Consider the following 16,675-nt stretch of genomic DNA (forward strand, 5'->3'; position numbering starts at 1 on the left):
CATTAGTACTTGTTTTCAATAACCAAAAGGAATTCAAAGAGGACTTTTCGCTTGTACAAAATGATTATTGCTTCTCCACTATACACCACTTTGGCTTATGAAAGGTTTCACGGGAACGTTCCTTTTTCAGACAGTGAGGGAAACCTGTGGGGTTTTTTAATTTTTATTTATTTATTTTTATTTTTATTTTTGCTTCGGAAAAGTACCAAAACCAAAAGAAGTGATTTGCTTTCAGGCTTGGCTGAAGGGTGACCTTGAGTGGATAGTCTCTCAGCCTTCCTGAGCATCTATTTTTTTTAAGGGCATCATGGAGGCAGCAATTTCTATGCCATCATGCTTCCCAACTGCTCTGAATCAGAGATTCCATCCAGATTCTCTTTTATAGCAGCGTTTCATCTGGTCATACAGCAAGCAAATAATGAGAAAACAAATAATTGCCAGGGGAAAAAAAATAAAGCAAAATGCTAAGGCAGGGCCCAAGAAGCACCTTGGAGTTTAATTGTGTCCTGTCTGGTTCACAACTTGAAAACTTAGTCGCGATGCTCTCTTTGCAAAGTTTGGTCAGTATCTTCATTATAAAATTTTTAAAAGATTTCCTTTCAGAGGGAAAGAATGTATGAGGTCCTAAAATGTATGTCGACCAATCCTAAAATCTTTAGTGCTTCAGAGTAGGAAAAGCAGAAGACATGAAATAAGCCAGGTCTACTTCTGTTTTATATTATTTGTGAGTCCCTGAACAGCCCTGATTTGTTTCCTCATCTGTGAGATGGAGATACACCTGCCCTGTCTACCTCACAGGATTGCTGTGGGGCTCCAGCAAAAGTTCTTTGTCAAGTATAAAGCACAGTACCAATATAAGACGTCATGTTACTGTTTTCTCGTATAAGTAACCAAGCTCTCACCCTGTCTCCACCCCAACATTCTTAGAAGGTGTAAGGTTCAGTGTTAGAGCAGCGAGTGCGATTGTGTTTCTGGAATCATGCTGTCTGCTAATCTGGACTCCACCACTTACTACTTCTGGGATGCTAGGGAAATTCCATGTCTTCCCTTGAGTTTCCCACCCATCCAACAGGGAAAACAGGGCCTACCCCATAGTGCTGTCCCACAGGGTCAAAGGAGCCAGCACACACACAAGGCGGTTAGCACAGTGGCTGGGACTTTAGAAGAAATCAGCAAGTGTTGGCTCTCGAAATTTTTAAACCCCCTTTTCTAGTTACTTCCAACTGTAGCAGCTCTCCAAAAAGCAAAACAAAACAAAACAAAACACAAAACAGCAACACAAAAAAACCTGTATTTAAAAGAAAGTCTCTCCTTTATTCCCCAAACAGGGCTGGTTCAGTCCTGGCCAGGTGTTTGTCCTAGACGAGTATTGCGCCCGAAACGGAGTCCGAGGGTGTCATCGACATCTCTGCTACCTCAGAGACTTGCTTGAACGGGCAGAAAATGGCGCCATGATTGACCCCACCCTCCTTCACTACAGCTTTGCCTTCTGTGCATCCCATGTCCATGGGAACAGGTAAGCACTTGTCCAGAGGTATTCCTCAAAAAAAAAAAAAAAAAAAAAAAAGATCTTTTTTTAAGGCACTGGCAATGGTGTATGACTTGTCCTGCTTTTAGAATTGTCTCTAACTCTGTATCCCTTCCTGTTCCTTCTGTGGTACACACACACACACACACACACACACACACACACACACACAAGAACACACACACACACACACAAGAACACACGGGTCTTAGTTTCCTCTCTGTTCAAAAAACTTAAAAGAAATGGCAAACAGGACTTCTAAAGTGGTCTCTGAAGGTAGAACAATCTTGGTTCAAATCGTGGCTCCTCCGTTTACTAGCAGACATGCTGGATGGCAACTGAACCCTCCATGCCTCAGTTGTCTCATCTGTAAAACAGGGATGATAGTGTCCTCATGGGGTGTTTAAGAGGATGCATGTGGGCTCAGCACAATGCCTGGAACATGGCAAGAGCCTCATAAATGTTTACCTTTCTTGTTGCTATCATTCGTTCCATAAATATTTAGTGATTATTTACTGAGTGCCAGGCACTCTGGTATACGTTCAGCGTACATGGTGAGCAAAACAAGGCCCCGAACAAGGGCAGGGTTACAGGGAGAGCCAGGCTCTGAAAAAAAGCAGTAATATTCCTTACTAGCATTTGATAAAGGAAGACAGCTCAGACGGCGTGTGAGGACGGCAGGGAGGGTGTCCCTGAGGAAGAGATATTGGGCTGAGAACTGAAGCACATGTAGAAGTTGAGTGCTTCCAGGCAAAAGGAACAGCGTGTACAAATGCCCTGCAGACGGAGAAAGCCAAGCACACTTCAAGAGCTGAAAGCAGCTAGGTGAAGCTGGAAGCTAGATACTCATAACACTTACAGTTTAACCATAGAGCTGGGAGGAACTTTAGAGATCACAGTGTAACCCACCCCCTCATTTTATAGGTTTTCTAGACAAGACCAGAACATCAGTTCTCCTAACTCCACACTAAGTACTCTCTTTCTTTAGACGTTGCCCAGCTCCTGGAGGAAAAGATCCATGTTCTGAATAATGCAAAGCGGCAAATAATTTAAGAACATTACCATTTGGCTCTGAAGACATGGAATAAATTTCCACATTGCCACAGCCAGTTTACTATCCCAATGTATGTAGCCTCACGTTGCTATAAAGACAAGCCTGCGTTCCCTCGAGCACCACCTCAACCGGTAGCCAGGAAAGGCACATCCAGGAAAAACTAGGTGGCTTCCGAACCCCGAAAAAGTTGGTGCTGCATTTATTTTAAATCAGACCGTCAGTTATCTTCATCTTCGCAAGCTAGAGGACTCTGAAATATCTGTGGGATTTGTTGTGTGCTTTTCCTCTCTCTAGTGCTGGGAGGTTTGATGAGATACAACCTCAACATTTAGAACTAGGTAACAATAGCATTGTAGGTTTGAATATTTAACAGGCAACGAGGTTTTCATCACCTCCCATTGTTATAAGGTTTGCTAGCCCCACACATGACCTTTTATTTACATAAAAAATATTTATGAAAACTCTGATACCTGGGGAGTATCTGTGCATAACTCTGCTTTTTATAAATATGTACACTTTGATGACTGTCTGTTACAGCCTCTTGGACTGAGTTCTTTAAAGAGAGAGAGAGAGAAGTTGCATTATATTCTCTGGGTTGTCACACTGTATTCTACATATGTTACTGAATAAGAAAGTGTTATAAAATAATGAAGTGTTTTTGTAAACTCCCTGGTAAACATCATCATGAATTATGATACACATTGTCTGGATTTCATATTGTAAGACTGCCACTTGATTCACAGTTAGGTTTATACATCTTGTCATGGAAACAGTTTTGGATTTCTTATTTTCTTTTCAGTTCCGATTTTCCTTATGCAAGTTTGCATCTTTTTTTTTTTTTTGCTTATTATTTTAGTTTGAATGCATTTGCTCTTGCTGTTTGATGCATCCTTCTTTTTCTTTCTTCTGTTTGTGCATGTATGTGTGCTCTTGATTCTCCTGTGGCTGGCCACACTCTGTGCATGCCCCATGCGACCACCCCCTCTCCAAAGTCAACAAATGCATGCATATCTTAGTGGGCTGCTACCAAATACAGACCCTGAAGGGAGCAAAACTCCCTCCCCATCTGAACCAGAGGCCAAAAAAGATACCAAAAAGGAATCCAAAAAAAGAAAAGATTGCAAAACCCAGGCAAATCCAGGGCCCAAAAGGTAAGAAGTTAACGTGTCTATTGGCTTGTGTTTTGCATTGTCTATGCCGTTCCCTCCGTCCACGCCATGACTTCCACCTTAGCAGACAACAAGCTTTGTGTATATCTGAAGTCTCTGTTCCTTTAAGGTTCTTCAAAGGTATACTTTAAAAGAAAATCGTAGGCATGGGCAGAATACCATGTATTAGGACCGAATTTGAGTCAGGTGTTTAGTGACTCTTAGAACATTTTCGTATTGAAAAAACTGAGCAGGGGCGCCTGGGTGGCGCAGTCGGTTAAGCGTCCTACTTCAGCCAGGTCACGATCTCGCGGTCCGTGAGTTCGAGCCCCGCGTCAGGCTCTGGGCTGATGGCTCAGAGCCTGGAGCCTGTTTCCGATTCTGTGTCTCCCTCTCTCTCTGCCCCTTCCCCGTTCATGCTCTGTCTCTCTCTGTCCCAAAAATAAATAAACGTTGAAAAAAAAAACCTAAAAAAAAAAAAAACTGAGCAATGTGTAAACAGAATCGTGAATCAGATTGCTTTTTTAGTGGCATCTAGTTAAGGACCTGGTACCTTACCAAGTCATTCATAATAAGCAACCCGTGCTTTGTAATTTTGAAATTATGTTTAAGGAGCAAATAGAATGGGTTGTCATAAGACGGGTCTATACATTTATAGTAGCTACATCATTTTTAGCAAACCCTTCTCAGTTCCACATTGATCTTATGAAACAAAGCTATCTTTAGATAATGACTTATAATAACACAAAGCAAAACCTATCACCAAACGAATGGCTCTTAGTAGAATCACTTATAGAATGAGGTCACCTTGAAGCCACTTGCAAGTTCTAAAATTGTATTTATCCTCTTCTGTTTTCTTTGTCCTTTAGGGCTAGTCTCATTGTGAATTGATAAAAATGGCAAATTGGTGACTTTTCCCCCTTTAAGCTAGACTAGCAGTTATTATCCAGTGTTATCCTTATGTCCTTCCTCACCTTCCCTATCCTCACCACAAATTAATATTGTCCTTTTAAAGTTTTGTTGTTGTGGTTTTGAAACTGATATTCTGACCTGGCATTACCAAGAGACACAAAGTTCATAAGCAGGTATGTTTTACGCTTTCGGTATGAATTTGTTCACTGGAATAATTCTAAGTCCTGAAATATATACAGTTCACCTGTAGGCAGAGTAAATGAAAATACCAGCTTTAGTTCCTAGAGAATGTGGCAGGCTGTCAATCAACATGTATCGGTCTGATAGGGAAGGTGAAAGAAAGCCCCGATTCCATGTGGACACCTGCTTTTCAAAGTTGCAGCATGTAAGGATGGAGGTGAAGTGAAGTTTCTGTTTGTGTTGCCCTAACGAGAGTCAGATTGCAAAGCAATGGTAGCTTGCAGCCAGTGAGAAAGCACACAGAGAATGCTGCGTAGGTACCCTAAGAAGCCTCTCTGGGTGCTGTCCAAGGTGCTGAGTGATCGGCATTGAAACCGAAAGCAAACCGCCACACTTGATTGAGACTGCCCTGTGCCATGAAAAACTATCCAAAAGGATCTTGAATGGTACTTTGATGAGCTTATGTGTGTTCCAGGGTCTATGTGTATATTGCAGGTTTTGATGCAAATGAAATCATAGTATCAAATACCAGTCATGTAGCATTCTGCAGTTTATCCTTTTATACATTCCGTCTCATTCGCTGTAACATCTTCAGGTTATTTTTTACATCCATTTTGTGGAGGATGAAACTGAATGTCTACAAATTTAAGTGGCACACTCAGATATTCTTGAGTCCAAAGCTCTTCCTCTTTGCACTACATCAGCGTCGTGTGGAGGTTCTAAAGATCTGAGTTTGGAGTCTGTTCTGCATAAATCCAGAATTATCGTATCTTAATTCTGTGCCTCAGTTTTCTCATCTGCAAAATGAGCATGTAGTATCATAGCACCAGTAATATCCTGTCAAACCCTAAAATTATCTTCTATAGATTATAATAACAAATTAAATAAGCCACTGTCATATTCCATAAGTAAAGTTTAATTAAATTAAGGATAATTGCTGCCATTTAGTAAGTGCTTGCTCTATGCCAGGGACTGTGTGTAGTGCTGTTTAGATTTATTATCTCATCTTATCCTTATTACATCCCAGGGAAATATTACTATTTGTTTCATCTAGCAGATGAGTAGCAGATGAGGAGTTTGAGGCTCAGATAAGTTCAGTGACTTACTCTGTTGCAAATAAGTTTGTGATCCCAGTTCAAAACACATAGTCTGACTTTGGAGCTTGCATTTGTGTCTGGTGTAAGATGCCAAATTCAGCCATTTGAGAGGAGTTTCAACATTTCCGGGCTGGATACTATCACAGTCATCTGAATTAACTAAAGAGTTTTCTAATTTTGTCCTAAAGATGTCCAAAATCAATATGGCTTACCTGGTAATTTTGGCCTTGTGAAGGAAACCAGAGTGTATCTGGAGTTTTAGACCACGTAAGAGCAGAGTCTCCTCTGAGCATTAATGAACAACCTTTTGGTGTGGGGAAACCATTTTCCCAACTTTTTTTTTTTTTTTTAACCAGGATGAACACTATTTGCATGTGAAGGTTATCTATTCTTTGGCCCAGATTAAGAAGGCAGTCATGACTCATGGAAACAAATTGCCCTTTAATTGAATTTAACTGAACAATAGAAGCCATTCCTGTTGTCGTTTCACAAGCAGCTTTAGATTAGGTAAAATATAGCTTTTTACATAATCATTAACTTTTTACCTATTAATAACTCAGCATACCCAGAGGTGGAGGGAGAGCCCTTTCCTGCTGCAGTTGGAAATCATTAATGGCCACTCATCTGCTGATGACTCAGGTTCTCCCACCTTCTCTGGAAACCTGAGCCACATCTTTGTGAAAAACTATGCCTATGTGAATCCGCAACATCGAATCAAAAGTAGACACATCTGGTCAATCAGGAAGATCACTGCTACTTATAATTCCAGGCACTGGAAGATATGGAACCATCCACATGTTTGGCATCTTTTAGAATAGTGGTTCTTGACTTGATCCTTTATCCCAGGGGACATTTGACAATGTCTGGAGACATTTTAATTGTCACCTAGGGAAGGGGTGATACTCTCGTCACCAGTGACTAGAGGCCAGGGATGTTTCTAAATATCTGACAATGCACAGGACAGCTCTCTGTAAACAAAGTCCAAAAAACCAAACTCCCAGATGATGGGCTTAAATTTCTCCTTTTTACTTGGGTCTTTTGTTTCTTTTACACGAACTTGTCCTGTGTCTAAAGGCATAAGAGTTGCCACCAGTGATTTTCACCGTGTGCCGTAGTTCTCACCCTGTAGTGTGCATATAAATCACACAGGGAGCTTGTTAACATGGAGAATACTAGATCCCATCCTGACATAATTTGATTCAGCAAGTCTTAGATGGAGTCAGGCTTCTGTACTTTTAATCATTTCCTCCCCAGGTAATTCTAAGGCATTTGTTCTTCAGATCTCACTTAGTTAAGGCCTTGATTGTCAAACTTGGCTATACCCTGAAATCACTTGGAGAGCCTAAAAAAGGCCGATGCCATAGCCCCACCCACAGAGGCTCTGATTTAATTAATCTGGGATGTGGCCGAAGTATCATGTTTTTAAAATCTCCCCTAGTGATTCTAATATGTAGCAACGTTTAAGAACTGCTGATTGAGGGAACATTAGTTTGGGCCGGCTCTTTAAAAAAAACAACCCATTTTCTCAAAGAGAGAGGGAAAGAAAAAGAAAATGTGGGTATGTTCAGCTGGTTGCACTTGGCGATCATAAAACCCACAGATGTAAATCTCTATATCTTCTAATTTTTAAATCAGCTCCTAAGGTTGCAGTACTTAATTTTCACCATAATATTTTTAGTATTCTTTCTAGATGACATTTAGATTAGCATCACTTTGGTCACTGTCCCGCAGTGACAAGGCAATCAAACAGCTCCGATGATTGCAAGTTGCGTCAATGTTCCTTGGATCCCTTTATTATTGGGATTGGAAATTTTTCTCATTTACATTATTATTTAACATTTCTTGAATGCCAGTGCTGCTCTTCACATATGGCCTGTGTAGAAAGTACATTGTATCAGCAATTAACAAATCCATAATGCCAACCGCCCCAATCCAAAGTAAGCTGCATAGATTAATGAGTCTGCAAGCAGATGTAAGAGAGCACGAGTTCTAAAAATCTTTGAAAACATGTCCCAGGATTCTTTTGGGAGACGTGTCTGGAGCCACAGTGCTGCCTGTGTGCAGAGACTGTGTGATCCCTTGGGTTAGATCTGAAGTACTGAGCAATCCGGTTAGCTCATTTTTCTCCTCTGTTGCCCCACCAGTGTCCCTAAGGCAGTGAGTAATTCCATCCATCCAGCTTCCCCAAGCAGAACCATGGGAGTTGTCCTTGCTTCCTCCTTCTCCCTCAGCACCTCACAAGGCTTCGGTTACTATGCCCTATCAATGCCTTTAGGTATCTCTTAAGCCCACCCACTTCTCCTTTTCTTCACTGCCACTACTGAGTTCAAGCGTCTATCATCTCTCCTGTGGACCACAGCAACACCATGTCCAGTGTTGGTCCCTCACTCCCAAGCCATGTTGCATAATGTTTTCTTTCATTCCTTTTTTGTGAATGCCTACCTGGAAGCAAATCCATAATTTTTGCACATGTAAATGTCTCTTTTTAGCTCCAATCTCACCTTTCTATCCCTTCCTCCCTCTGTCTGTCACACATGTACACTCCTTATGATATTATATCTAGTGCTTTTTAACTCTCTGTCCCCAAAGGAGGGAGAGAGGACTGTGTAGCAGGGATAGTTCTCTTTTACTGACCTCTGAATATGGCACTTGAGTAGCAGGCAGGCGTGGATGGGGGATGACAGTGGCCCCCACGTTATTGATATAATGTTACACACTTACACATGACATTAGTGTATTCAGATATATGTGGCTCGTCACCCTTCCAGTTTTGAGCAGGTGTTGGCCTTGCATGTAACTGAGTCATGCTCTCTAAATTCTAAAGCAGCAGCTTCACCAAGTGGAAGTACTTGTAAGAGAAGGGGTGGGAGGAAATCCAAACACATTTCAAGTAAAAGTCTGCACCCCAAGGAGGAATTCTTTTTAGATTATTCTAAATTCTAACCCATGTGACTCCATTCCTAAAGGAAAGTTTCCCTGTGAGAAGAGCAGATTTTCCAACTCAGACATAAAATCTTGTAAAATGTGTTGAATTAACTCCCATCAGAGCAATCTTTCTGTCCCCTGGCAAACCATCAAGTAATATGAATTTCCCTTCTAAAATTTCAGCGTGTGTCCTCATCCTATGTTCGATGAATTCACTGGAGCAAAAGCATATTTTCAGATGTCACATACTTTCCAGGGTGGGTGTGATACCAAAACGCCACACATGTTACTGATCTGACCACTCAGAAGTCTATACATAGGGAGTTGAGGATAGAATCCAAAGCCTAATTGTCTATGTTTGTCTGGAAACAAAGAAACCCATCTCTTCTCTTATTCCTCAAAGAGAATAATCTATGTGGTACCAATTTTGGAAATTGGTCCCTCTCTGGGGTAAGAAATACATGCTTTCCTCCAAAGCATATATTTTATATGACTTCTGTAGTCACTTCTTGGGTTCTCCCTTCATTCAGCACCTGGACCATCCCCTTAACTAGTGTCCTTGTGTCAATAGCATCCATGTTCTTTGAGATTTGATCGGTAGAGAGAGACTTCAATCACCCCCATATTTATAGAGAGCAAAGATACTTTGATATTTTTGGATTTTAGCTACATATTTAGAAAAACAGAAAACAAGTCAGAGAAGATCTCACTGATAAATTTTTGCCCCCTCCAACCCTTTTTTTAAAAATTAATAATACCCAACCTCAAGAAGCTTCAATGCCTTCAATTGTAAGGTTGTAGAAACTGCTTGTTATTGCTTCCTATCTTAGTCTTTGTGATACAAACACTTTGATATATTTGTTTTAGCAGCGTGTCTGAGCCCCAGGGCATCAGGGCATAATTAGAAAAGGGGCTTGGGCTGGAGGGAGAGGGGAGGAAAGGGAAAGGCTGGGCTTTCATAATGAAGCAGTGACTATTGGATGTGAGAGTCCTAATTACAGTGTATAATTAACCTAGAGATTATACAAGCCATCCAGATGAGCAAGCAGGGATGTCTTGTTTTGAGATGATAATGCTTTGGTGTTATCTTGAATTTGTAGTTACTAGTCGCTTGAAAGAGACAAAAGAAAATATTCCGCTCTTGGATTAAATTCAAAGGTATCATTCTAAAAGTTGTAAGGATAAAGAGTTGCTAGGGGAAATCCGTTTCAAAAGAGAGAGGTTAAGAGAGTGTTTTGGTCTACATGTTCTATTTAGGGAGCATTGCAAGAACCATCTAAGATACTCTGTCCCACTCTGGCCCTTTAAGCTCTCATGTTTCTGGGCTGGAACAATTTAGTAGCAAGTAGGATTCAGTTATCATGCTTGTTTAAGGACATTTTCAGGGATCCATAATGCGGTCTGCAGGCATGCATCCATTTGGAGAGAGAGAATATATCATGTTTACGGTGCCTGCACCAGCATATGTGGACATTTGCATTTGGAGAGAAAGTATATTCCCACTTCAGCTGGAGTTTTACCCCTTGTTGGTAGTGATTGGAGCTTAAAGCTGGCTGTATGCAGAGAAGTGGACCAGACCCTCTTCTGTCTTTTGAACCCATACATATTCTCTCACACCTGGGTTCTACACTTGATCACTAAACAGATGCAATACCAGAACACATCCGTTGCTGTAAGCTTTGAATGAATCTAGTCCTCTGACCTTCTTGAAAAGATAGCTCAGCTTCCAAACAAGGGTTTTGCGGCCGAGCTTTCAACACAATGTGGAGAACTGTACCAGCAGGGTGACAAGATGCTAGGAATCTGTGTGCTTACCTGGGTGTGGGGGGACAATTGAACGATCCAAGGAGATGAGGTCACTTTCACAAAACACGTTGCCGCTTGATTTCTTTGACTGGGTTCTTCACACCTAATTTCAAATCTCAAAATAAAACATTTCACATGAAAAGCCTAGTTCTTAATCATATGAGATCCCTCCTATAAAAGTCATCCATTAACAAGGTCTAGCTCCGAAGCATTTGGGGAGAGGGAGAACAATGTGGATAACTAGTAACTTGAAAGACGGGTGGCTGGGTTGTGGTAGTTTCAGTCTGACAAAAAAAAAAAAAAAAAGACACAACTCTAGATAAATTATTATTTGTGACATGGCTCAAGATGGGCGAGTGTGAGGAGAGTGAAGGTGACAGAACTGGTACTGACCACGGTGACAAGGACTTGAAGAGCAGCCGACGTGACATCTTTCCTGTCGTGCAGCCGAAAATGTCAACTTTGTGAAGGACAGTGAGAAAATGGTTTGCCGAAAACTTGAAAGGTGGATTCCGGAGATGCCCGTTGTGTCAGAAGTGATATAGTCTGTTGTGGCCAGAGAGACCTACTTCTGGTGGCAGTGGTGGCCTGCAGGTGGGACAGCTTCCTGTCCCTCATGGGGTTCCAAAAATGACTGCACTGGACCTGCACCTTGTCTCAAGTTTGCAGGGTCATGATATACTAGAAGTGAGTTGTTAGCCAGTGTGCAGTTAGGTGGACCCGGAAGCCCAGGACCACATTTCCTTGTTGCTGTGTGTGTGTGTGTGTGTGTGTGTGTGTGTGTGTGTGTGTGACAGAGAGAGAGAGAGAGAGAGAGAGAGAGAGAGAGAGAGAGAGAGATTCTCAAGCTAGGTTCAAAGGCATCAAACAATTTTACTATATGATGTGCATATCCCCTCCTTCTAGGAAAAAGGAGATAGTGCTTTATGAACTCACATCAGTATAAGTAATAAAAACTAAGTCTGGATCCTCTCCGTTTTTGAGGTGAAAACTGGAGTCAAGGAAGCTACAGAGGGGCGCCTGGGTGGCCCAGTCGGTGAAGCGTCCGACTTCGGCTCAGGTCATGATCTCGCGGTCCGTGAGTTCAAGCCCCGCGTCGGGCTCTGTGCTGACCGCTCGGAGCCTGGAACCTACTTCGGATTCTGTGTCTCCCTCTCTCTCTCCCCTCCCCCACTCACACTCAAAAATAAATAAACATTAAAAAAAAAAGGAAGGTACGGAAAGGTAGGAAACAGGACAAAAGCGGTTCTCAACCCTTGACAGCACATTAGGATAACCTGGGGATGTCTACATCCCCCTGCAGGTGAATTGAATCAGAGTTTGAGGATGAGACTGTCAAAGCTGTCACATGGTTCCAAAGTATAGGCAAAGATTAAGAACTACTGACCTGTGAGGACAGTCTGTCTGGTCAGGGCACAGCTGCCAGGGCGAGCCAATTCCACCTGTTTCTTCTATCTTTGCGTTATTTACTCAACATAAAGGTTCCAGAAAAGTGTGTCCAGTTGACTGAGCTTAGGTCACAGTCCAGCTTAGACACACACTGTCCGTAAGAGGAGGGGACTGGCTTGTGGGAAGGCCCTCAGTATATAAACAGCAGGAAACAGGACCCCAGTTTACTCTTCTCCCCAAGGGTACGCGCGGTGTGGGCAAGGTCATTCTTCCGAAGGACATTCAGGTGTTAAGAAGTGACAGTGGGTGCTAGGAAGCCAAAAACCAAGAAGGCAGGAAAGGCACCCTTCAGGACACAGAAGAATGGGAAATTCAGGGTTCCTAGACACATGTTCTGAGTAAAGACACATCTCAGCCTGGGATTTGCTCGTTTGGAATTTAAAATCCAGCTTTATCTCTCTTCTCTCATTCTTTGTGACTCCTTAAGTGTTAAAAGTATGGAGAAAGGAACACCATGCAGAGCCAGTTTTATGACAATTATAGAATCACCTCCAAATGTTTCCAGACAAGAAACACACACACACACACACACACACACACACACACACACACACACAAGCAGGGCTTCTGAGAGACACCAATACAGTTCCTCTACTTATTTTGCAACCAGCACTGCCTGGGATGGCACTTTGAAATAGCACATACACCACTTCCAGAAGGGATCGTAGCTTTATAAGTGGACCCTCTTGCTTGGAGAAGATCTCTGGTTCCAGATTCACTCCAATCCAAAGGAATTGGGGAATCCTGAATCAAACCTACCCTTTCAACCACTGGAAGAGCCACCCACAAGATATTTTCTTGATCTAAAGCAGAGATTCTCGAAGTGGGCTCCTTGGACCAGCAGCATCAGAGAACTTGTTAGAAAACAAACTCTCAGCCCCATCCTCCAGGTAATCTGAGACATGCTCGGGTTTGAGGACCACTACTCTAGGCAAAGTATTTTATTGCTTCTCTGAAAACAGTGTTCCCTAAAATATTGAGCCAGGATTTTCAGTTAGTAGCTCCATAGAAATCTGTGGGAAATTGGGTGGGGGAGAGGGGAAAGTGGGTGATGGGCATTGAGGAGGGCACTTGTTGGGATGAGCACTGGGTGTTGTATGGAAGCCAATTTGACAATAAATTATACTAAAAAATCTTTTTAAATAAAAAAAAATAAGAAATTTGTGAGAAATCAAATTAGCTATGTCCTAGCTGAGGAGATTATAGGGAACCCATTACACTGATTTCTGGCCATGCTGAAAACAGCTGACCAATGTCTAGTTAATGTGTGTTTAGGGATTGGGTCCCTACTGTGCTCATGAACTCCTTAGACCATGTTATCTATGGAATATCTTATCTTCTCCTCCATCCTGGTTTAGGCATCTGCGCTTGTGTAGTCTTGGGAAGGCCTTGTTGTTTTGCATGGTTTCTATACTTCTTACTGGTCCGTACCACTGTCGTATTGCCCAATGTTTTTTCCCTATAATTTATGCCTAATAAACACAGGAGCTTGAGAGCAGTTTGGGGAAACTTCCCTTAGCCTCCCTCTCACCTCTCTTGACTTGTGGAGTCTTGAGTAACCCTTTCTGCTGTCCTTGGCTTTGCTGGACAAAGCCAAAAGCTGAACCCGCAATTGGTGACCGCAACGTGATAAGCCAAACCCACAACTGGTGACCCTGATGAAGCAAACCCATAGAAATCTAAGCCTGTATAATTCCCATTGACAAATTACAGGGAACAACAGAAAAGAAATTGGTACTTGACAGAATTTTCAAAAATAATGATATGAGGGGCACCTGGGTGGCTCAGTCAGTTGAGCAACTAACTCTTGATTTCGGCTCAGATCACGATCTCATGGTCCGTGAGTTTGAGCCCCTCCTGGGGCTCTGAGCTGGCAGTGTGGAGCCTGCTTGGGATTCTCTTTCTCTTTCTCTCTCTCCCTCTCTCTCTCTTTCTCTGCCCTCCCTCACGCTAGCTTGCTCTCAAAATAAATAAACTTTAAAAAATGCAGTGAAATTAAACAAACAAAAAAGGATATTTTTACTTTTCAACTGATAGAGTTACCACCTGTGATCTTTAATAAATTGTATTATTCCTGCCTGTCTCTTCCTCAGTTTGTAAAATAACATCGTCTGTCCCCAGTACCATTTCAGAGCAATGCTGGCAGTTACAAAGAAATTTGCATTCGATGTCAAAATCATGACGTTTTAAATCACCTATTTTTGTTGGTCACTTCTGTACTATTTACCTTACAGACATAAACTTAGTTGCATTCATTTTAAGTTAAAACTATTTGCACTGACATAGGCAATTAAGAAGCAAATTTTTTATGTTTATTTATTTATTTTAAGAGAGAGTGTGTGCAAATGGGGAAGGGGCAGAGAGAGAGAGAGAGAGAGAGAGAGAGAGAGAATCTCAAGCAGGCTCTGTGCTGACAGCCCCCGACACAGGGCTCGATCTCACGAAGTGTGAAATCATGTCCTGAGCCAAAATCAAGAATCAGACACTTAATGGACTGAGCCACCCAAGGGCCCCAAGAAACAAATTTAAGGAAAGACTACAATAATAATTTTTTGTCATTTACTTTTTTAGAATAGTGAGATTAATAGTGTTGAGAAAGTAGTCGGAGGTTGTCAGGGAATTGGAAGCTGCTGATACCTTAAATAATCACAACTGTGAATCATCAGAACAAAAGGGAAAGAAACATAATTGAATTTTGTTTGTAATAATACCCTTTGTAGTGAGGATTAACTGAGAAGGCCAGACACACCCTCAATGCTTAGTTTTTATCATCTCAAACACAAATCTAAAAGTTACTTTCTTATTGCCTAATAATTGCCTTAGAAGTCTTGCTGAGTGAGGAATGATTTTCTTCAGGAAGGTTTATCTCCTAAAAATAGCCACATGCGTCTCTGGGCTTCCCATGTTAAATGATTTCCATGCTTTTTCCCGTGATCTGTAAGCCCCTTTCTGATTTGTAAATTATATTTTAATAGCGTTTATCTCTGGGCTAATCCCTGCTAAGAAACAAAATTCCTAAAATGGCTCCCACTTTCCCAAATCGAGTATGTGCACACGCCAATCAGATAAACGTGTTCAGTGCATTAGCGAGTTGTATTTTGTGTAAACAAAATCTAAATAGAAAAACCACAGCTATAGAAAGTTGTAGATTATAAACATAAGAAGTTACTACACCAAAAAGCATCACCTATGTTTTGTGGAGGCCAATGAATTCATCCTGAGATGTAGCTACAGATTCACATATGGGCAGATTTACATATGGACATTTCATATGTAAAAAATTTTAAATAGGGGCACCTGACTGGCTCAGTCAGTAGAGCATACGACACTTGATCTTGGGGTTTTAGGTTCTCACCCTACATTGGGTGTAGATTACTGAAAAAAAATCTTGAAAAAAATTTAAATAAACTTTGTAAATTAACATTTAGGATTTATCTAGAAAACATGAAAATAGGGGCACCTGGGTGGCTCAGTTGGTTAAGCGTCTGACTTTAGCTCAGGTCACGATCTCACGGTCGGTGAGTTCGAGCCCCGCGTCGGGCTCTGGGCTGATGGCTCAGAGCCTGGAGCCTGCTTCCGATTCTGTGTCTCCCTCTCTCTCTGTCCCTCCCCCATTCATGCTCTGTCTCTCTCTGTCCCAAAAATAAATAAACGTTAAAAAAATTAAAAAAAAAAAAAGAAAACATGAAAATAAAGACATATTCATATTCCAACATCCTACCTGATATTTACCATTTGGCCTTCTTCAGGGCAGTTCAGGGGAGTGTGAAGAAATGGATTTTATAGAATTTTACTGTTAAGGGGTGTTTTTAATAATGTGGGGGAGGGGAAGTTTTCTTGTTCTTTCTTTCTTTTTTTTTTTCCAAGTGGGGAATTTTTAGTATTTATAAAGAAGGGAAGCTGACCAATTAACCCCTAACAGGAGGTACATTGCTGTCATTTGCCAAGTCTTTTGTGCAGTCAGACTGGTCTAGTATACAGGATTTTCCCAACTTATGCTGGATCCTTGAGAAGACCTATAAATAAGACCATTTGTTTGGTCTCAAGATGACTTCCCATTTGCAAACTGAAGAATGTTCCAGTAGAAGTTTCATGGTGACACGCCAATCTGCAAACTGGCTCAGCCAGTAGTCACAACAAGTCACTACGGGATCTGGGAAGCTGAAGTCTTTGAATGGGTCAGATTATCCCACGTCTAATTTGGCACAGATAAATTTGGGCTATAAATATGCAGCTTCCTTTTGTATTTTCAACTTGAACAGTCCAAAGCAAATAGGAAAAATGTGTGGAAACCTGATGGCGATTTAGAAATATGAGAATACTGGGTATAAACTGGAATTTACTTATATTTGCTAGGGTCCTTCTTGTTATTAAAATGACCAGTAGTTCACTAGCATGGAAACACATCATATGTGGTTTGTTCTCTTTTCTCCCAGCTTTATTGAGATATTAACATATAACCTGTGTAAGTTTAAGGTATCTAATGTGTTGATCATATATATATATATATATATATATATGTGTGTGTGTGTGTGTGTGTGTGTGTGTGTATGTGTGTGTATATATATATGTGTGT

The 16,675-nt window shown here is 41.4% G+C and overlaps 1 protein-coding gene across 12 annotated transcripts in view; it reads left to right on the top strand.

Moving 5' to 3' along the window:
* Positions 1-16,675, top strand: part of CADPS (calcium dependent secretion activator) — a 374,844-nt gene that overhangs the window by 233,722 nt on the left and 124,447 nt on the right. For all 12 annotated transcript variants that reach the window (XM_040454550.1, XM_040454556.1, XM_040454553.1 and 9 more), the window contains exon 12: positions 1,329-1,516. In XM_040454550.1, coding sequence (XP_040310484.1) covers positions 1,329-1,516 — 188 coding nt within the window. The remainder of the gene's footprint in view (positions 1-1,328; positions 1,517-16,675) is intronic.

Source organism: Herpailurus yagouaroundi, unplaced genomic scaffold (assembly GCF_014898765.1).
Source record: "Herpailurus yagouaroundi ecotype Mexico unplaced genomic scaffold, PumYag 213, whole genome shotgun sequence".
NCBI classification, from domain to species: domain Eukaryota; kingdom Metazoa; phylum Chordata; class Mammalia; order Carnivora; family Felidae; genus Herpailurus; species Herpailurus yagouaroundi.